Source organism: Oncorhynchus mykiss, chromosome 10 (assembly GCF_013265735.2).
Source record: "Oncorhynchus mykiss isolate Arlee chromosome 10, USDA_OmykA_1.1, whole genome shotgun sequence".
Lineage (NCBI taxonomy): Eukaryota > Metazoa > Chordata > Actinopteri > Salmoniformes > Salmonidae > Oncorhynchus > Oncorhynchus mykiss.
In genome coordinates this window covers 45,894,224-45,916,172 of record NC_048574.1, presented here as the reverse complement: position 1 = coordinate 45,916,172, position 21,949 = coordinate 45,894,224, and the positions used below count along the sequence as shown (strand labels likewise).

The 21,949-nt window shown below is 41.9% G+C and overlaps 2 protein-coding genes across 3 annotated transcripts; both read right to left on the bottom strand.

The window, feature by feature from the left end:
- Positions 1 to 5,283: 5,283 nt before the first annotated feature.
- LOC110534057 (transforming growth factor beta-1 proprotein-like) lies at positions 5,284 to 12,275 on the bottom strand. The gene is made up of 7 exons (XM_021618706.2): positions 10,831 to 12,275; positions 7,353 to 7,622; positions 7,022 to 7,099; positions 6,762 to 6,909; positions 6,143 to 6,293; positions 5,859 to 5,969; positions 5,284 to 5,717 (listed from the first exon to the last, which is right to left on the bottom strand). The coding sequence occupies exons 1-7, from the start codon at positions 11,168 to 11,170 to the stop codon at positions 5,670 to 5,672; spliced, it is 1,146 nt and encodes a 381-aa protein (XP_021474381.2). The 5' UTR covers positions 11,171 to 12,275; the 3' UTR covers positions 5,284 to 5,669.
- A 1,957-nt stretch (positions 12,276 to 14,232) lies between these two features.
- LOC110534056 (B9 domain-containing protein 2) lies at positions 14,233 to 17,658 on the bottom strand. 2 transcript variants are annotated; one of them, XM_021618705.2, is made up of 4 exons: positions 17,525 to 17,658; positions 17,145 to 17,258; positions 16,912 to 17,037; positions 14,233 to 16,155 (listed from the first exon to the last, which is right to left on the bottom strand). In XM_021618705.2, the coding sequence occupies exons 2-4, from the start codon at positions 17,230 to 17,232 to the stop codon at positions 15,842 to 15,844; spliced, it is 528 nt and encodes a 175-aa protein (XP_021474380.2). In that variant the 5' UTR covers positions 17,233 to 17,258; positions 17,525 to 17,658; the 3' UTR covers positions 14,233 to 15,841. The 2 variants fall into 2 exon arrangements, with proteins under 2 accessions (XP_021474380.2, XP_021474379.2); XM_021618704.2 differs by lacking the exon at positions 17,525 to 17,658 and having other exon boundaries at positions 17,145 to 17,512.
- Between the last annotated feature and the right edge of the window lie 4,291 nt (positions 17,659 to 21,949).

Here is a 21,949-nt window from a genome sequence, read left to right as displayed (position 1 = left end):
CTCTCTTTCGAAAATTATCAGCCGAAATTGTTGAAACCCCTATTACTAGCCTGTTCAACCTCTCTTTCGTATTCTCTGAGATCTTCAAAAATTGGAAAGCTGCCGTGGTCATCCCCCTCTTCAAAGGGGGAGACACTCTAGACCCAAACTGTTATGAACCTACAGTGGGGCAAAAAGGTATTTAGTCAGCCACCAATTGTGCAAGTTCTCCCACTTAAAAAAGATGAGAGAGGCCTGTAATTTATCATAGGTACACTTCAACTATGACAGACAAAATGAGAAAACAAAATCCAGAAAATCACATTGTAGGATTATTAATTAATTTATTTGCAAATTATGGTGGAAAATAAGTATTTGGTCAATAACAAATGTGCATCTCAATACTTTGTTATATACCCTTTGTTGGCAATGACAGAGGTCAAACGTTTTCTGTAAGTCTTCACAAGGTTTCCACACACTGTTGCTGGTATTTTGGCCCATTCCTCCATGCAGATCTCCTCTAGAGCAGTGATGTTTTGGGGCTGTTGCTGGGCAACACAGACTTTCAACTCCCTCCAAACACTTTCTATGGGGTTGAGATTTGGAAACTGGCTAGGCCACTCCAGGACCTTGAAATGCTTCTTACGATGCCACTCCTTCGTTGCCCGGGCGGTGTGTTTGGGATCATTGTCATGCTGAAAGACCCAGCCACGTTTCATCTTCAATGCCCTTGCTGATGGTAGGCTTTGTTACTTTGGTCCCAGCTCTCTGCAGGTCATTCACTAGGTCCCCCCGTGTGGTTCTGGGATTTTTGCTCACCGTTCTTGTGATCATTTTGACCCCACGGGGTGAGATCTTGCGTGGAGCCCCAGATCGAGGGAGATTATCAGTGGTCTTGTATGTCTTCCATTTCCTAATAATTGCTCCCACAGTTGATTTCTTCAAACTAAGCTGCTTACCTATTGCAGATTCAGTCTTCGCAGCCTGGTGCAGGTCTACAATTTTGTTTCTGGTGTCCTTTGACAGCTCTTTGGTCTTGGCCATAGTGGAGTTTAGAGTGTGACTGTTTGAGGTTGTGGACAGGTGTCTTTTATACTGATAACAAGTTGAAACAGGTGCCATTAATACAGGTAACGAGTGGAGGACAGAGGACCCTCTTAAAGAAGTTACAGGTCTGTGAGAGCCAGAAATCTTGCTTGTTTGTAGGTGACCAAATACTTATTTTCCACCATAATTTGCAAATTCATTAAAAATCCTACAATGTGATTTTCTGGATTTTCCCCCCTCATTTTATCTGTCATAGTTGAAGTGTACCTATGGTGAAAATTACAGGCCTCTCTCATCTTTTTAAGTGGGAGAACTTGCACAATTGGTGGCTGACTAAATACTTTTTTGCCCCACTTAATCCATCCTGCCCTGCCTTTCTAAAATCTTTGAAAGCCAAGTTAACAAACAGATCACCGACCATTTCGAAACCCACTGTACCTTCTCTACTATGCAATCTGGTTTCCGAGCTGGTCATGGGTGCACTTCAGCCATGCTCAAGGTCCTAAATTATATCATAACCACCATTGATAAAAGACAGTACTGTGCAGCCGTCTTCAACGACCTGACCAAGGCTTTCGACTGTCAATCACCGCATTCTTATCGGCAGACTCAATAGCCTTGGCTTCTCAAATGACTGCCTCGCCTGGTTCACCAACTACTCCTCAGATCGAGTTCAGTGTGTCAAATCGGAGGGCCACAGGGTTCAATTCTTTGGCCAACTCTTTTATCTGTATATATCAATATGTATACATGCTGCTGGTGATTCGCTGATCCATCTCTACGCAGACGACACCATTCTGTATACATCTGGCCCTTCTTTGGACACTGTGTTAACAAACCTCCAAACGAGCTTCAATGCCATACAACACTCCTTCCGTGGCCTACAACTGCTTTTAAATGCTAGTAAAACTAAATCCATGCTCTTCAACCGATTATTGCCTGCACCCGCCTGCCCGACTATCATCACTATTCTGGACGGTTCTGACTTAGAATATATTGACAACTACAAATACCTAGGTGTCTGGCTAGACTGTAAACTCTCCTTCCAGACTCACATTAAGCATCTCCGATCCAAAATTAAATCTAGAATCGGCTTCCTATTTTGCAACAAAGCATCCTTTACTCATGCTGCCAAATATACCCTCGTAAAACTGACTATCCTACCGATCTTTGACTTAGACAATGTCATTTACAAAATAGCCTCCAACACTCTACTCAGCAAACTGGATGTAGTCCATCACAGTGCCATCCGTTTTGTCACCAAAGCCCAATATACTACCCACCACTGCGACCTGCACGCTCTCGTTGGCTGGCCCTCACTACATATTTGTCGCCAAACCCACTGGCTCCAGGTCATCTAAGTCTTTGCTAGGTAAATCCCTGCCTTATCTCAGCTCACTGGTCACCATAGCAACACCCACCCGTAGCACACGCTCCAGCAGGTGTATTTCACTGGTCATCCCCAAAGCCAACACTTCCTTTGGCCGCCTTTCCTTCCAGTTCTCTGCTGCCAATGACTGGAACGGATTGCAAAAATCACTGAAGCTGGAGTCTTATATGTCCCACTCGACCTTTAAGCATCAGCTGTCAATGCAGATTTCCTGATCACTGTGCCTGTACACAGCCAATCTGTAAATAGCACACCCAACTACCTCATCCCCATATTGTTATTTATCCTCTTGCTCTTTTGCACCACAGTAACTCTACTTGCACATCATCATCTGCACATCTATCACTCCAGTGTTAATGCTAAATTGTAATTATTTCACCTCCATGACCTATTTATTGCCTTACCTCCCTACTCTTCTACATTTGCACACACTGTACATAGATTTTTTTATTGTGTTATTGACTGTACGTTTGTTTATGTGTAACTCTGTGTTGTTCCCCAATGCTGGGAACCCCTGATCTCCATGAAGGCAGCTGCCACTTCATTAAAGCTATTAGATGCCATTTACCACAGCACACTGCATTTTTCCCCCACAGGTGACAGTTTTTGCACTCTCTATCAGAAAGTAGGCTGGCCCTCTTTGACGTCGCATAGGTAAAAAAAATAAATAAATAAAATAAAAAAAAAATTAAAAAAGCATTCTGTTTTGCAAAAACTCCCGCATTACCTATTGCCATTACTAACCTTTAGATGTACGAGATAACATACCAGGTCACAGGGCTGGCGAACTTTGAAATTGCTTCTGTCACTACAGATTTAAGTAAAATAGCTTTTAGTTTCTTCGCATCTCACTTCTGTAACAATCTACAGAATACCCTGCAGTTGGATGCATTGGTGCCTTTCGGGCAGTTCAGAGAGTTGGTAGAGAACGTCTTCGCTGAGGAATGTAGATGTTTTTTTTATGATTGTGTTTTTAGTTTTTTTTTTCGTTGTGTGTTTCATATGCTCCTGCCTTGACTGTAACTTTTATTGTGTAATTGCTTGGTCTTGTCATGCAGGGCTTCCTTGAAAAAAATACATCGATCTCAATGGGACTCCCCTGCCTAAATTATTAAAAATATTTATAAATATATATATATATATATTTATATGTAAAATGTATTTATATATAAAATGTCTGAGACAGTGATTTACTGGGAAACCTTGTTCAACACTGTAAATTTGTTTATTGAGTCAAGCCCCTAGAGGGCACTAAAGACCAGACACGGGCCGAGAAAGCCTGAAATAATATTGTCTCAAAAGGCAGCCTTTATTTTGTACAGCCATGCTTCAAAATACAGTTTACTTGTAGATTAACTTCAGATGAATTTAACATGTCGTGGACACCTGGGTGTCTCGTTATTAGCCATGTGTTCACCCCTGAAGATGAGAACCCTTTCATTCAAGCTACTTGATCTTCCTCCCCCTTATTCACTTGTATTGTGTTAATCACCTACAGACTGCCTCCCACTGAGGGAGTGGTACTGTATTTCCACCAGATGGAATGCACTGCGGAGAGGGAAACGTGAAAAGTGGGCTGCAGGTGTCTGCAAGCACAAAGACTCTCACATGCACTTAACCTTGAGTGAGAGCCAACCAGCACTATCACGTCGACCTGACATACCATCAGAGAGTGTCAGTCAAGCAGCCTGTTAACTTATTTATAGTTAAAGGCACACGGTATCTACAAATTATGTCAACTGTTGGTCAAGTACGCTTAATCATAATTTGTTTATTTTGTATTTTATATTCCATTACCTTCTAGAGACTTGATGAAGGGGTGTGATGACGATGCATTCCTTTAAAAGATGAACGGCAACAAATAAGAGGGAGTTCATGCTATTGCACATTCAGTATTTTGAGTAACAGACCCAAACTAATCCCGTCTCCTTCCTCTATACTTCCTGAGGAAGTGCCCCAGGGAGCATACAGTGCATTTGGAAAGTAATCAGACCGCTAGACTTTTTCCACATTTGGTTACGTTACAACCTTATTCTAAAATGGATTAAATACATTTTTCCTCATCAATCTACACACAATACCCCATAATGACAAAGCAAAAATACATTTTGATTTTTTTTTTACAGCCTTGATTCTTCTTGGGTATGACGCTACAAGCCTGGCACGCCTGTATTTGGGGAGTTTCTCCCATTCTCTGCAGATCCTCTCAAGCTCTGTTAGGTTGGATGGGGAGCGTCGCTGCACAGCTATTTTCAGGCCTCAACAGATGTCCGATCTGGTTCATGTCCGGGCTCTGGCTGTGCAACTCGAGGACATTCAGAGACTTGTCCCGAAGTCACTCCTGCATTGTCTTGGCTGTGTGCTTTGGGTCGTTGTCCTGTTGGAAGGTGGAACTTTCGTCAAGGATCTCACTGTACTTTGCTCTGTTCTTCTTTCCCTCGATACTGACTAGTCTCCCACTCCCTGCCACTGACAAACATTCTGGAAGGTTCTCCCATCTCCATAGAGAAACTGGAGCTCTGTCAGAGTCACCATCAGGTTATTGGTCACCTCCCTGACCAAGGCCCTTCTCCCCCAATTACACAGTTTGTCCGGGCGGCCAGCTCTAGGAAGAGTCTTGGTGGTTCCAAACTTCTTCCACTTAAGAATGATGGAGGCCACTGTGTTCTTGGGGATCTTCAATGCTGCAGAAAAGTTTTGGTACCCTTCCCCAGATCTGGGGAAGATCTTCGACGCTCACACACAACAGTCAGACTTTCATGTTACTGTCGACAATAAAAAGTCCTCAGACACATGAGTCTTCTCCATTCAGAATGGAAGTTAGGTAGAGAGGAGAGGAGGGGGACAACCTTTTTTTACAGGTGTAGATTGATGAGGATTTTTATTTAATTTAATCCATTTCAGAATAAGGCTGTAACGTAACAACATGTGGAAAAAGAGAAGGGGTCAGAATACTTTGTGAATACACTGTAAATACTGAAACACAATGGCAATAAGACAAGTCTATTGACACACCCAGGACATTGGCAAATCTAAATAACTATTAAAAAACTCCATAAACCACTATGTAAATAAAACATGTAAATAAAAAAAACACTAATCAGTGAATAGGGAAATCCTCGGCTGGGAAATATGTCAAATAATATTATTAACATTCGGAAATGATGTCTGGACTACATCCAGATTTTCGCTAGGACTCCCTCCATGAGTACAAGGAAATACGATGAATAAGAAAATTGATATATATGTAATTCTAGCTACACTTGCAGGACTTAACAATCATATTGGACAACTGCTCCACCTGTGCAAGAAAAGAAGAAAAAAAGGAAGAGTACCTTCAGTGGATAGACATTGTTCAGAAACATTTTAACCCAGCAGCTTCGTTGACTATCATTTCAATTCAGTGAGGATGTTATGAGTTAGCAATACAGTATTCACAGACCTTGTGTTGTCTACCCACATAGTAGAGAATGGGTAGGGGCTCCAAGACCTGTGGAACACAGCAAGGTTGGGCAGAGGCTCCAGGATTGTGGTGCTTATACAGAGCCAGTACCTGTGGTTAAATAAACAAAAGGTTACTAGATATCTCATGGAACAGTTACAGACCATCTTGTTCTGAATATAGTCTCAATCTCACCCCGTGGCTACATAGTGGCATTATTGTACAGATCCTTTAGAGACAGTAAACAATAGGGAGGCTTACAGGTACATGATTGGTAGCATTACCTGGGAGTACTTGTTCTCTGTGTTCCATATATAGGTGCATGGGCCCATGCAGTAGTTAGCAAAGTAGCCAGTGGGTTCATGGATCCATTTCCAGCCCAGGTCCTTACGGAAGTCAATGTAAAGCTTTCGCACACAGCAACTCTCCGATTTGCTGGGGGTACGTACACACACACCTGTGAGTTATACACCTCATCTCTTAAAAACAGGGCATTAACAAGGCGTCTATGTAGGCCTACAGTATATCCATCAGCTAAAAGAGATTATAAACTGGGTGGTTCGAGCCCTGAATGCTGATTGGCTGACAGCCGTGGTATGTCAGACCATATACCATGGGCATGACAATACATTTATTTTTACTGCTCTAATTACGTTGGTAACCAGTTTATAATAGCAATAAGGCACCACGGGGGTTTGTGGTGCATAGTCAATATACCACGACTAAGGCCTGTATCCAGGCACTCCGCGTTGCGTCGTGCATAAGAACAACCCTTAGCCGTGGTATATAGGCCATATACTACACCCCCTTGTGCCTTATTGCTTAATTAACACACATTTAAGAGACATCAATTTATAGTTATAAAATGTTTTCTTGGGCAGGTGGAATAAAGAATAGTCTCACTCTAAGCAGATCTCTTCAGTAGTGCTTTGTCGTTTCTTCCGAGAGCTAAGCTGGCTGTGGCGTTCCACAGGCAGTGACATCAGTAAAATGTGAGGCTTTGGCATGTTCACGAAGAGAGTTTCTTTATCTCCCCTTGGCTTGTTCATCCCTAAAACATTGACACATTTGTCAGTAAAGAGATTTACAGTGGAGCTTTGTCAGAAAAAGTGTTGCTTGAGTTGATTTCAGTATAGTGAATATAGCTAGTAGACTGCAAATACCTGATATTTCAAAGAGGAATTCTTCCATTGCTTTCCCACATTCACAAGGCAACTTCAATTGGAATCCTTGCTCCTCTCCTGGAAAATTTTGTAAAAATCCAAATATAAATTGTGTATCAACATTTTTTATTTTTAAACCTGAAGGAATAGGTCTGCTGTTTTAGGTGTAAAAGTATATTGGAAAGTTCTTACACATGCTTTGCCATAGGCCTTCTTTGTAGTGCCACTTAAATCAAACACAGATTTGTAACAGAATATGATTGTCAGTGATTCAACAGACTGTTTGTGTTATTCAATTATGACTACAACCCTAAAGGAAATTGTAACTTACCAGCCCCTTTCAGCCACTCCCTCAGAGTCTGTGTAACATCAAAGGAGACCCAGCGATTGGCCCATTCCTTTGAGACAAAATGGGACTGCATGTAACGTGCCTTATCTCCAGTGCCTCTGTAGAGTTCCAGCCTCTGCTCACTGCTGTCGTGCATGCCACGATTTTTGATGAGGAGACGGAGCTCAGCTTGAGAGAGCAGTCGATCTGTCCCCAATACAGACCGCATCTCAGACACGTTGAAGAGCATTTGGTACTTACTGGTGTTCTCACCTGCGGAAGAAAGAGAGTCCATCAGTGATTGTTAATTATTTCTACTACAGGACCAGTCGGTGTAAGAGAGGAGGCCATAGAGAAAGCATTGTACCGGTAATAAAACTATTGTGGATAGATTCTGTTATATAAAAAGACACTCTCAGGGAGAGGCGAAAGCAGTTTCAGGTTTGGCTTTGCCTCAAATACTCTCCGCTGGAGCCAAAATTACCCCTGTGAGTCTGTAACAATAATTACACATTGGAAAGGCCGCTGAGGAAGTGAGCCTGCTCTGGGGGCCATATCACACCACGCTGTATGTAGCCTCTAGCTAACTCTAGCATCTATTCACAAAGGTATCTTCTGCCGGGGTGGGGGAGGGGGAACCCCAGCCATATTTCCATGTTACAGCGGTTGCTTACAGAAGACCGACAGAAGACAGAGGCGACCTGTGCTAATTAGCTATCTAGAGTGCTCCGAACACCTGCGTGTAACGGAATAAGGAAGCCAAAAAAGTGTTTTCATTTTATTTCACCTTTATTTAACCAGGTAGGCTAGTTAGAGAACAAGTTCTCAATTGAAAAATATTGTTGGCTGCAACTGTGTTAAAACAGTGTATAATTTGCATTTGTGAAGTTATTTTTTTTGTGATGTGAAAAGAGAGGGCTTTATGTTTCCAAAACCTTATTGCAAGTGAGGATTATTAACGTTTATAAACATTAAAGCAGAGTGTGGGGATTGTAGTTCACATGGTCCCAGCCTCTGGGCGATACTTACGCCTGAGAACTCTGAGCAGAATGCCACCTTGGGTTCTCGAGAGCAAACCATGATGCATCACCACATAGCATTACACTAAACGAAAAAGAGAGCTAATCAGAGGTCACGATCCTGAGAGCTTCTAGGGCAAACCTAACCGGCTCAGTGACTGCCTGGACAACAAGTTTACACTGCAGAGATTTATACTGTCTTTAAGACAGAAAAGGGGAAGGATCCAGCAAAGGGAAGGAAACATCTGGTAGGGAGAGGTAAAAGGTTGAGGCAGGCCGTGGTTTTAAACACAGCAGACAGGGCCATTGCAGTCAGTTCAGTAAACCAATGGAAGAAACACCCATTTCCAGTCAACAACCTTATCTAAAGGACATAATTATACACATTTACATCCTAAAAAAGTTCCACCAACTGCAGTTTCTAAATTTGCTCAGTCAGAAACTACAGCACTATTTCAAATGCATCATATTCACAACATATGACATGGTTGAAATAGCCTTGATTAGCTTAATCATTTGCATGTCTGCTAACCCTCACTGCATCATCCTACGTCGCACAATCCAGTGTGGTGAAAAGGTTGACAGATGCTTCATGGTTTACAGGGATAGAAGCCATTTTATTTGCGAGGGCACGACTTTAGTCATTTAACAGAATGTATCCTGAAGTGTTCCTTCCTGCCAGCTGTTCAGATATGCACACAGGAATCAGTCCGAGGAAACCTCCCTTTGCCCCATCCATCGGTCTCACCCTCCACATTCTAAGTGACAATATGGTCTAACATTACTCTGGTCTAACTGTATAACATTGAGCCACCTTGCCGAGATTGCTGACTCTGTTTGGCTACACTTTTCCCACATCGGAGAGTACATCAGTGGTCGGTTGACGGTTCTGATAAGGAAATCGTTCCTAAGCTTTGCCCAAGGAAGAAATGACATCCAATTGTTAAAATGTCCCCACCCCCTCTAAATCAAAACCAGACATTGAATCCATGTTGTGTCTAGCTTAGCAAACACACTGGTGTTTCACATGTTGTCTAGAATAGATAATCAGACCCGCAATTGGGTAACTTGCTGCCGCAGACGGGGAAGTAGAACTGAGCATGTTTGGTTTTCATTTCGAGGGGGGTGGTAGGTAGCATCTGACAATTGGACTTAATTCATTCCTGGGCACTGCACAGCGATGCAAACGACAATTTCCTTATCAGAACCGTCCACGGATATACTCTCCGACGTGGGAAAAGGGTTGCCAAATAGGCATAGGTCTGCAAATATTTCACACGCCTCTCCAATGGTATGCCCTAAGACGAAACCTTCAAAAGAACTGTACACAACGGCCAGCCTTGATTAAAGGCTTTGAAGAGCCCCTTACACACATCAAGCATTTAACACGCCTATACCTGACTAAAGTAAGGCTAGGGAAACATCCCCTTTAACTTGACAAGCTACTCGCAGGCCGGGGCAACGCCAGTCCTCGGGGGCCTGATTGGTGTCACAGTTTTTGCCCCAGTCCCAGCTAACACACTTGACTCCGATAAATCAACTAATCATGATCCTCAGTTTAGAATGCAATTAGTTTAAAATCAGGTGTGTTTGCTAGGGATGGAGAAGAAGTGTAACACTAATGAGGCCCCCCGGGGACTGGAATTACCCAGGCCTTATTATCTGTGTAAGCAGCAGCATGCATGGATATACAGGTAGGTTCAGAATTATTGGCCCCCTTGATAAAGATTAGCAAAAAAATACTACAAGTCACACAGATACCGAGCTACATAGCATGCTCAAAACATTTGGAAATTATATTATACTACTTGTTACAAGTACCAAAATATATTTTGTTACTTGCAATGGCATGGTGTTATGGGCCCATTTTGCTTCCACTAGTCCTGGGGCCTTTGTTAAGGTCAACAGCATCAGGAACTTTACAAAGTACCAGGACATTTTAGCCAAAACCTGGTTGCCTCTGCCAAGATGATGACACTTGGCCACAATTGGATCTTCCAGCAAGACAATAACCTTAGCACACATAAAAAAATCCACAAATAAATGGTTAATATACCACAAAACATTTTTTTTTTGCAATGGCCATCTCAGTCTCCGGACTTGAACCACATTGAAAACCTGTGGTTTGATACGAAGAGGGCAGTCCATAAGTTCAGACGAGGGTATCAAGGATCTGGAAAGATTCTGTATGGAGGCATTTTTTATTTCACCTTTATTTCACTAGGCAAATCAGATAAAGAACAAATTCTTATTTTCAATGACGGCCTAGGAACAGTGGGTTAACTGCCTTGTTCAGGGGCAGAACGACAGATTTTTACCTTGTCAGCTCGAGGATTCGATCTTGCAACCCCTTGGTTGAGATCCCAAGATCCCTTCCAATGTGTCCACTAATCTCATAAAACATTTTAGAAAAAGGCTTGGCGTCGTTATCCTTGCAAAGCTAGTGCACTGAGTGTACTCACTTTGTTTCATGTTGAACTTGTGGACCTCCTTTGCAAAGTATGCCTCCTCTTCTGCATCCCGAGTGGGCAGTATGTACGTCTGCCCCTGCTCCTCACTCAGCTCCACTGTGCTGTTGTAGATGGACATCAGGGAGGTTGGGACCTCCTCAGAGTCTCCCTCCTGGTCAATCTCTGGCTCCTTGGGCAGCCGCAGCTTGCTCAGTATCTGTCCACGGATGGCCTCAATACGTTTCCTCTTCACCAGCTCCAAGTCCAGTGACTTACAGGTGGACATGGCTTCACTCCGACACACATATTCTAGCGCCAATAAGACAGCCAGCGTCAAACATTCTGCCCTCATGGCCCACTTCAAAAGAGGAACGACGTCTAAAGACAGCAGGCTTTCAGAGATGAAAATTATGTGGATTTACCGTCCTGTTTGAGCTCGCCGAGTCCCGTTGCGGGAGCTGATTTCAATGCACTACTCCTGCTGCTGTCACAATACTCACTGAAACACAGGAGGCTCTTCAGGATCTCAAGTTGAGCTCCTCTGTGACTGGCGCACGCTGCGGAACCGAGGTCAGACCACGGAGAAGCACCACAAGAGCTCAGCCTAGACTGAGTCACTGTCTCACTGGTACGGTGCCTCGCATACTCTCAGTGCTCCCTAGAGGCAGTCTCAACTCAAGGAATGAATGAACTACAGCACATCACCACATTACTACCTGTCCCTGGGACCCAAATACACACACACACGTTAATATAACAAACAAGCTCTGGAAACAGGTGGCCCTGTGTAAACTGTGAGATTTGGAAAGTCATGAACTATAAAAGGGAAATCTCAATGAAAATTGTCAAGTTGTCTCAACTTTCTTCCCCACGCTCTATAAACTTTAAATTTGTTAAAATCCGTTCCTAAGCACATTTTTTTTTGCAAATGTGACAGTCTTCTTACAACATTACTGAAGAAATTTTTGTCAATTGACCCAATTCCTTTTCCAAGCAAAAGGGCCATTTCATTAGTGTAGAAAAATCACAATATTGAGAAGTGGTCTTAAGTTATTCATAAACACGTGCACACAGCATATTGCATTAAGCATAAGAAATGTTAGGAGTCAGAAAACTACTGCCTAGCTTCAATTCAAATTCTCCAAGACTGATGCTGTCACTCACTAGACCAGTAGACGCACTTTCCAATCCCAACCTTGCCAGAGAACACCACAACAAATGAAAGAGCAGACACATCCTAACAGCAACAACAAACTCGCCCACACGTAGTTACAGCTCCTTCTCTTGTCTTACTATATTCAGATCCAGTTAGTTAAAACGTTTCAGACTAAAATAAAAACTCTGGACACAATCTTTCCTGTTAGACCCTACTGTTCACACATTCATTGTGCAGTTTGTTTTACTAGTCATTCTCAGCCACGGATATTTTTCTCCAGTTCCTTTGAATTTCTGTCTAGTTCCTCTCTTGCACTAAAAATGTATGACACTAAGTCCAGGAAGTGAGCAGCATTGTGAAACTTCTGCCATTTCAAAGCACAGGGCTGCTTGTTCTGTTAGCTTTGCTGGAAGACAACACATGGAAGAACTTAAAATAACTGGTTGATTTGCTAAATTCAATCCACCTGCAAGTGCTAAAAACGTAGCATCATCCATAGTATCATCTAAAAAGACTGGCATGGCTACAATATCTTTATAGTTCATATACAGTTGAAGTCGGAAATTTACATACACTTAGGTTGGAGTCATTAAAAAAATTGTTTTTCAAACACTCCACAAATTTCTTGTTAACAAACTATAGTTTTGGCAAGTCGGTTAGGACATCTACTTTGTGCATTTTCTTATAATTCACTGTATCACAATTCCAGTGGGTCAGAAGTTTACATACACTAAGTTGACATCCTTTAAACAGCTTGGAAAATTCCAGAAAATTATGTCATGGCTTTTGAAGCTTCTGACAGGCTAATTTACATAATTTGAGTCAATTGGAGGTATACCTGTGGATGTATTTCAAGGCCTACCGTCAAACTCAGTGCCTCTTTTCTTGACATTGTGGGAAATCAAAAGGAATCAGCCAAGACCTCAGAAAAAAATATTGTAGACCTCCACAAGTCTGGTTCATCCTTGGGAGCAATTTCCAAACGCCTGAAGGTACCGCGTTCATCTGTACAAACAATAGTACGCAAGTATAAACACCATGGGACCATGCAGCCGTCACACTGCTCAGGGAGGAGATGTGTTCTGTCTCCTAGAGATGAACGTACTTTGGTGCGAAAAGTGCAAATCAATCCCAGAACAACAGCAAAGGACCTTGTGAAGATGCTGGAGGAAATGGGTACAAAAGTATCTATATCCACAGTAAAACGAGTTCTATATCGACATAACCTGGAAGGCCGCTCAGCAAGGAAGAAACCATAAAAAAGCCAGACTACCGTTTGCAACTGCACATGGAGACAAAGAACGTACCTTTTGGAGAAATGTCCTCTGGTCTGATGAAACAAAAATTTGAACTGTTTGGCCATAATGACCACCATTATGTTTGGAGGAAAAAGGGGGAGGCTTGCAAGCCGAAGAACACCATCCCAACCATAAAACACGGGGGTGGCAGCATCATGTTGTGGGGGTTCTTTGCTGCAGGAGGGACTGGTGCACTTCACAAAACAGATGTCATCATGAGGAAGCAAAATTATGTGGATATATTGAAGCAACATCTCAAGACATCAGTCAGGAAGTTGGTTGCAAATGGGTCTTCCAAATGGACAATGACCCCAAGCATACCTCCAAAGTTGTGGCAAAATGGCTTAAGGACAACAAAGTCAAGGTATTGGAGTGGCCATCACAAAGCCCTGACCTCAATCCTATAGAACATTTGTGGGCACTGAAAAAGCCTGTGCGAGCAAGGAGGCATACAAACCTGACTCAGTCACATCAGCTCTGTCAGGAGGAATGGGCCAACATTTACCCAACTTATTGTGGGAATCTTGTGGAAGGCTACCCGAAATGTTAGACCCAAGTTTAACAATTTAAAGGCAATGCTACCAAATACTAATTGAGTGTATGTAAACTTCTGACCCACTGGGAATGTGATGAAAGAAATAAAAGCTGAAATGGAGTCAACATGGGCCAGCATCCCTGTGGAACGCTTTCGACACCTTGTAGAGTCCATGCCCCGACGAATTGAGGCTTTTTTGCAACTCAATATTAGGAAGGTGTTCCTAATGCTTTGTATATTAAGTGTATTTTGTCTCCACCCTGTGTTTACTACAATCTACTATCAAACTTTAACAACTGCATATTATTACGAAAAATAAAATGATTGATGAGTGAATTAATTGTGTCATTAGATATGAAACTTGCAAACTTTGAGGGAATATTTGTAAAGCAAAATGATGCAGGTTAGGTTATAGATCACAGGCATGCAGGTAATGATTTATTTACATAATTTTACTATATAAAAAAAAAGTTCATAGGAAAATAGAAAACTGAAATTAAGTACAGTATAAAATCTGGTTTGCATTTTTAAATACCTGTTATATAAAAAATTTAAAAATTTAAAATCAGGAAGGCAGATTGTGTTGAAAGGCTCACACCCCCCCTTTGTGGAGAAATAGGGGAAAGACACACATTTGCATGTTGGGGTCTTCTCAGCATACACATACATGACCAAAATTATGTGGACACCTGCTCGAACATCTCATTCCAAAATCATGGCCATTACTATGGAGTTGGTCCCCTCTTTGCTGCCATATCAGCCTCCACTCTTCTGGGAAGGCTTTCCACTACATGTTGGAACATTGCTGCAGGGACTTGCTTCCATTCAGCCACAAGAGCTTTAGTAAGGTCAGGCACTGATGATGGGCGATTAGGCCTGGCTCGCAGTCGGTACTCCAGTTCATTCCAAAAGTGTTCAATGGGGCTGAGGTCAGGGCTCTGTGCAGGCCAGTCAAGTTCTTCCACACCGATCTCAGCAAACCATTTCTGTATGGACCTTGCTTTGTGCATGGGGCATTGTCATGCTGAAACAGGAAAAGGCCTACCACAAAGTTGGAAGCACAGAATCATCTAGAATGTCATTGTATGCTGTAGCTTTAAGTTTTCCCCTCACTGGAAAAAAGGGGCCTAGCCCATGAAAAACAGCCCCAGACCATTATTCCTCCTCCACCAAACTTTAGAGTTAGCACTATGCATTAGGGCAGGAAGCATTCTTCTAGCATCCGACAAACCCAGATTTGTTCGTTGGACTGCCAGAATGTGAAGCGTGATCCATCACTCCAGAGAACATGTTTCCACTGCTCCAGAGTCCAACTGCGGCGAGCTTTACACCACTCCAGCCAACGCTTGGCATTGCACATGGTGATCTTAGGCTTGTGTATGGCTGCTTGGCCATGGAAACCCATTTCATGAAGCTCCTGACAAACAGTTTTTGTGCTGGCGTTGCTTCCAGAGGCAGTTTGGAACTTGGTATTGAGTGTTGCAACCGAGGACAGATGATTTTTACACGGTACACGCTTCAGCACTCGGCGGCCCCGTTCTGTGAACTTGTGTGCCTACCACTTCACGGCTGAGCATTTATTGCTCCTAGACGTTTCCACTTCACAATAACATCACTTACAGTTGACCGGGTCAGCTCTAGCAGGGCCGAAATTTGATAAACTGACTTGTTGGAAATATGGCATCCTAAGACCGTGCCATGTTGAAAGTGACTGAACTCTTCAGTAAGGCCATTCTACTGCCAATATTTTCCTATGGAGAGTGCATAGCAGTGTGCTTGATTTTATACACCTGACAGCAATGGGTGTGGCTGAAATAGCCAAATCCCTTAATTTGAATTGGTGTCCACATACTTTTGTATCTATAGTGAATGTATGCAACATCAACACATCTCACAAGGCAAAATATCTAATCTGACCTGCTCAGTCTTATGTACCCGTTGCAGATATGGTCAAAATCCACACCCACTAACAATACAGTGCTCCATTCAGGCCTCTCTCCATTCACCCTTTGCTCTGTCCAATCTCTCAACATTTCAGCTCTCTACACCATATTTGTCAAAGTGTCGCATGATGATGCCTAGCTCCAGCTCTACACTGCCCATAGCCACTGTGTGCAGCCTATATCTGTCCGCCCCACTGTATATGATGTCCGGGGAGCGCAGCTGGGGACCTCCACCCACAAAGATTTGAGCTATCTGCTCTTGCCAGGATCCCAGTGGTCTCCAGGTCACACAGCGTACATGGTGGTGCCCTGGGCTGGAGGGCACATGGCAATATCCATACCCATACAGCTGACAGCGCCCAAATGCATCCTGGTGCCAAACCTGCAGGTGAAGCTTGGGCCAGCCTAATGGGGAAGAGAAGTCAAATATAGTAACATTTTATTTGTCACGTGCCAAATACAACAGGTGTAGACGTTACTGTAAAATGCTTAACAATGCAGCTATAAAGTAAGAAAATTAGCAAATAAAAATAGAAAATAGTTACACAATCATAATAAATAACAACAGCGAGGCTACATACAAGTACCAGTTCTGAGTCAATGTGCATGGGTACGAGGTAGTTGAGGTAATATATACATGTAGGTAGGGGTAAAAGTGACAAGACAATCAGGATAGAAAATAAACAGAGCAGCAGCGTATGTGGAGTGTGAAAGTGTCTGTGTGAGGCATCTATATGCATGTGTGTGTAACGTGTGTGTGTGTGTGCATGTGTTGGGGTGTCAGTGTATGTATGTGGGTAGAGTCCAGTGAGTGTCCACGCATAGAGTCAGTGTAAAAGAGTCAGTGCAAAAAAAAGGTAAATGCAAATAGTCCGGGTAGCCATTTGATCAACTGTTCAGCAGTTTTATGAATTGGGGGTAGAAGCTGTTCAGGTGCCTTTTGGTCCCAGACTTGTCGCTCCGGTACTGCTTGGCATGCAGGAGCAGAGTGAAGAGTCTATTGCTTGGGTGGCTGGAGTCTTTGAAAATGTTCCAGTCTTACTCTGTTATTTTTAACCTGAAAGCTAGGCTTGGTAGATGTAGGTATGTAAGTTATGTAGCTTTTAATTGACATCTGTGATGAACTGCTACTTATAAATTGTCAGGAAGGTAGCTAACTACCTTGCAGTCCTTTAGTGGTGTAGTGCAGATCAATGGGATGACTCCAGTATGCCATGTCCCCTGTCTGAGGCAAATCCACTTGGGTCTGCCCCTCCTTCAAGCCAGAGAGAAGTCGCCATGCACCCCCTTACATAACGAAATAGACGTGTGGTTGGAAACAGATAATCCACAATCACAACGGATGAGGTGAAGTAAAATGCTCAATAAAATAATCTGAATACAACAAAAGACACCTGTATGAATTCCCCACTTGCAGAAGAGACTGCTCTGAGGGAAGCCGCTTGCCCCAACGATCTGACCGACAATGTGCAGCTCTGCCATTACCGGTATATGTGCAGCTCCTCTGCCTGCAGGTAGAGCACGTAATAACGCTGAATTGAACATGTGTTTACAGTGTCAGTGGCTAGCTGGGATTAGCTAGCTAGTTAGCTATCTGGCTAACGTTAGCTAGCTGTAGTCCTAGGTTCAAATTATACATTTGTCAACATAGCTGGCCTGAAATATGGTTGTTAGTTAGTTAGCAAACTAGAACATTTGATTAACGTTTTAATACATCACTTTATACAAAACATAGTCAGTAAAACAAAAACAATAATGTCAAAAACACAGCTACCGCTTGGATTCAATCAGATGAAAATGCTGAAGCCACCATGATCCTCATTTCCTTGGCAACCAAACAATAAACTACGGAAGCTGACGTTGAGAGAAGTCGGCAAAAGGTTTTGACCGCTCTGTTCCCTTCCTTCCACAAGGGAATCCAATATTTATGTCAAGAGAGGGAATTTGTCTTTATAAACTTTTTTTTGGAAATCAATAATTGGTGTTTACCTAATGCTCTTATGGTTGTACTCCTTGCCTGGATGACCTTGTAGAAAACTAGGAAAATTGTGAACTGCCTTATTGCAATGGAAGACTGTTTTCTGTAGACAAAGATGCGCAACAGTTTAGCCGGCTGTGTACATTTATATCAATCAAATGTTTGTGATGATACATTATTGTGTACTAACTAGGGTACACAAGGCTGCTGCATATTGCTCGCTATGGGGGTAAGAGACAATGAAACACTTTCCCATTGGACCCTGGTATTTAATTAAGCAACATATAATTCAACTAAAAACAAACCGTTGAAAAGAGAAGGTATGCTTACAGTACATCATTAAAAACAGTATCAAGAAAGCCATGTTCTATCCACAGCCAGATAATGGCATCAGACAGGTTGAAAACAGAGAAGGATAAAAAACAAGAAAATAGAGCTTCAATGTTTTTTTATCAGCACATATCACTCACAAATGGGTCAACAATAAGAGGCAATTGCCCTTGTATTTTCATAGAGTACCACAGCATGAGTCATAATACCCATAAAACCTAGCGGTCAAACAAGGAAATGGTTCCAATCATTTCTCCCATAGGGGATTTTAGAAGTCACCTTGTCTGAGAGAGATTTACATGGTTGTCAAAACGTCATGCCATGGTAAGCCGACACAAAACACAGCCCTTATTTTAAGCTTTTCTAAAATTCCCTATGGGAAAAATGGTGTAAAAGCGATTGGAACCATTTCCCTGTTTGACCTCTAGGTTTTATGGGTATTGACACCTCCACTGTGGGGCTCTATTAAGGATGGACAGGAGGATTGAAAGTCTTGGCAGTAGATGTCATCATTTCCCCACTAGAATGAATGTCCCCCACAGTCAAAGACATAAAAGTCAGAGTCAAACCCCTTTAAAGCCAAAGTTGTGGAAGTGAGGAGAGTCAACAGTCTGGTTGCAGGAGTGGTGCACCCCTGCTGAGCCCAGGTCAGAGAAGTCTGTGGTTGGGCGGCAGGTCAGGAGGCCTTGCGTCAGAGTTAGCAGAGAATGCACCCAGGTAAGCCATGGCAGAGGAAGCAGCAGCCCTTCTCATCAGTAAATACACAGCCCTCACTGCCTGGGCATCATGGCTAGTGCCAATAGTCCACTGGACTATTTGTCCCTTTGTTCCTCTTCATGTGGGGAGATTGCATGCCTGTGGTGGATGGTAGAGAGAACATCTGTCATGCACATCCTTAATTGCAATCTACAATCCTTAATTGCAATCTACAATCTACTTTTATCAAAAACTTTGGCTTTCAGCACCCAAAGAAAAGCTTGCATTTACACAGGACAAACATAGGTACAAAGAAAGCATTAAAGAATTCAAATTTGTACTATCGACAGATAGGGATTCGATGTCATCGGGGGTGCAGTCCGCCCACACTCGTCACCGCTGAACTCCATCATATGACGTGGAGTTGAGGTTATGGTCCTTTCAAGACAACTGGGAACTCGTCAGGGATCTTCAGGTCCAGTTCCAGACTTGGAATTCTGAGTTGGATGACCGTTCAAAACGATTTCTCCCAGTCGGAGCTCGTGTTTTTTCGTAGTTCCCATGTTGTGTTGAACGCACCGAAGTCGGAAGTCAGAGATTTCCAAGTTCCCAGTTGTTTTTAACGCGGCATTGTAGATCAGTCAGCCAGCAGTCTCCTTCACTGACGGCTGCATTGTCGAACAATCCCCGTTTCCACATGTTAGAAACAAACTGGCTAGTTATGAGGAGGGAAATTCCACTTGAATTCAGTCACTTTTTGACAGCATCCCTTTTGATTTAAACAAAACTTTCCATACATGTCTGCACATGGAATAAGTGGTCAGAAAGTTACGTTTTGTACCGGAATACCAAAACATTTAGGAAATAAAAGGGGCTCAAAGGTGACCCATTTTGCACAGGGTGAATTACGAATAAGTGGGACACTTTGCATTTCCGTCTTCTGTACCCTCTTTCGACATCTATTTAACATATTAACCCAATACATGATATATTTCTGAAATCAAGATGTTTTCTAATTTAAAAAAACAACAACATTTTGATATCATATTTACAGGAGGCATGACACCCATTTGTGTATACTGAGGCAAAATCATATTTTAAATTTGCATGTGGTAGACTGGGACAGCAGGTTAGCTAAACTGGGACACCCTTAATTTAGTCCTAATTGTACCCCAATGACAATTCAATAAAGTTGTGTGATTAGGAAACTTCTGAGGATTTCAAAAATGTATCACGTGTTGGGATAATATGTTGGATAGATGTCTGAAGAGGTTAACTCAAAAAAACAGTACTGCAAGAACCAGAGCCCTGACTAATCTAAGTATATGGAGTCTCAAATAAAAACTGGATCTCTTTTCTCCATTGGAAAGGCGTATTATGCTGTCCCACTTTATCTACTCCATACTGTCCTACTTTTACCTCTATGGTTGGTAAACAAAGAAAATAACTGAATTACAAAATTGAAACATAATATTGGCAACGTTCTATATATTTTGATGCACCAGTACATAGTATGCACAGTTTAGAACCTTAACATCGAAAGAGAAAAAAAAAAAGCCTTACCTTGAGCTTCCTGTTTGAAGCTTGCTGTGCCCCCCCTCTGTGATGTCACACCAATGAAGTGATGGAATTTTTATAATGTGGTTTAGTAACAATAGTTTAGATTTTCTCTTGTCAGACCAAGAAATAAACACGGCAGGATTAAACTGCCCCAGTTTATATGATGTCCCACCATTTCCAAATTCACCCTACCCCAACATACTATAAGACATCCATGCCTTCATCACTGGAAAAGATAAACCGTTGTGTTTGATATTATTTTATTAAAAGCTAGCAAACAGTCTTCTCAAACTATTGTATAATTTCTTGAAAGAAAATGTTTTTGAATGAAAATGTTTTTTTTTTAACCTTTAACGTAAATTATCTAAGAACGCTTAAACTCATTTTTTTTGTGTTGTGCCTGCCATCGGTTGAGACACATCATGCTCTTGAATACAGTATGGGTTTCATTTTAATCATAGAAATATAATTCATAGAATGGACATATCCCTTCAGAACACTGCAATTTAGCTGGTACACAATTGACATTTAAATTGACTTGAAATTTTAACTTCTAATTACTGCCACAAAGATGGCCACCGGTCCTCCCACAGTCTAATTTAAACTTTAATGGTCATGTCTATATTTCTATGATTTCAATAGGGAGGATTGACAGTATAATTTAAAACAAATATTCCCATCCGAGTCAACATTCTCTGATGTGTGAACCTCCAACAACCATCTTTGTGGTGCAATTCGAAAGTTGACATTTAATTTCTCCCATTTTAGTAAATTTATCAGCCTAAATATGTATTCGAGAATGTTGTAAACCAACGGCAACACAACACAAAAAAACTCAGATTATGTAAAATAGGGTCTAAGCTACAACATATGTGAAAATGAAAACAATTGGAGTTTACAGGTTTTTAGATAATTGACGTTTAAGGTTATAAAAGACAACTACAAAAAATAAACAAATTATTAAATGGATTGACAACCCTGTTTGTAAGCTTTTAAATTATATCAATATCAACCGTTTATCTTTTCCAGTGATGAAGACATGGGTGTCTCATGGTATGGTACGCGAAATAGGTGAGCTTTGAGCACCTTTATTTATTGAATGTTTTGTCATTCAGGCCCAAAAAGTCACTTTCTGAGCACTTTTACAAATGGGCAAAATATGTATGGAAGATTTTGTTCAAATCAAAAGGGGTGCTGTCAAAAAGTGATTGAATTGAAATGGATTTACCCAGGAGGGACATTTGCATCTCATATTATATTTATTTTATTGACATAATGCTTGTTTGCCATTAACAAATCAGCGTTTCCAACTGGTATTTACGACTTCCCAACTGGTAAATTCCCACATCCCATTTGGTTACGAACGCAGCATACTTTCCAACATCAGATAAATAGAAAAACTATTTCTTCATAGTATGTAATGTATGCTAGGGGCGGAACAAATTCTTTAAAAGTATGTACTATTCTCAATGTACTATTTCTTCAACGGTTGAGTGTGCATGAAAGTCAGAAATGTGAATGAAGAAGAGGGAGTAATGGAGGGGGAAAATGTCAAGAGCTAGCCCAACCGGCCGCAGGAAGGCGCTATTATTTCGCAATGGAATAATAGCGCCATCTTGCGGCCAGTTGAGCTAG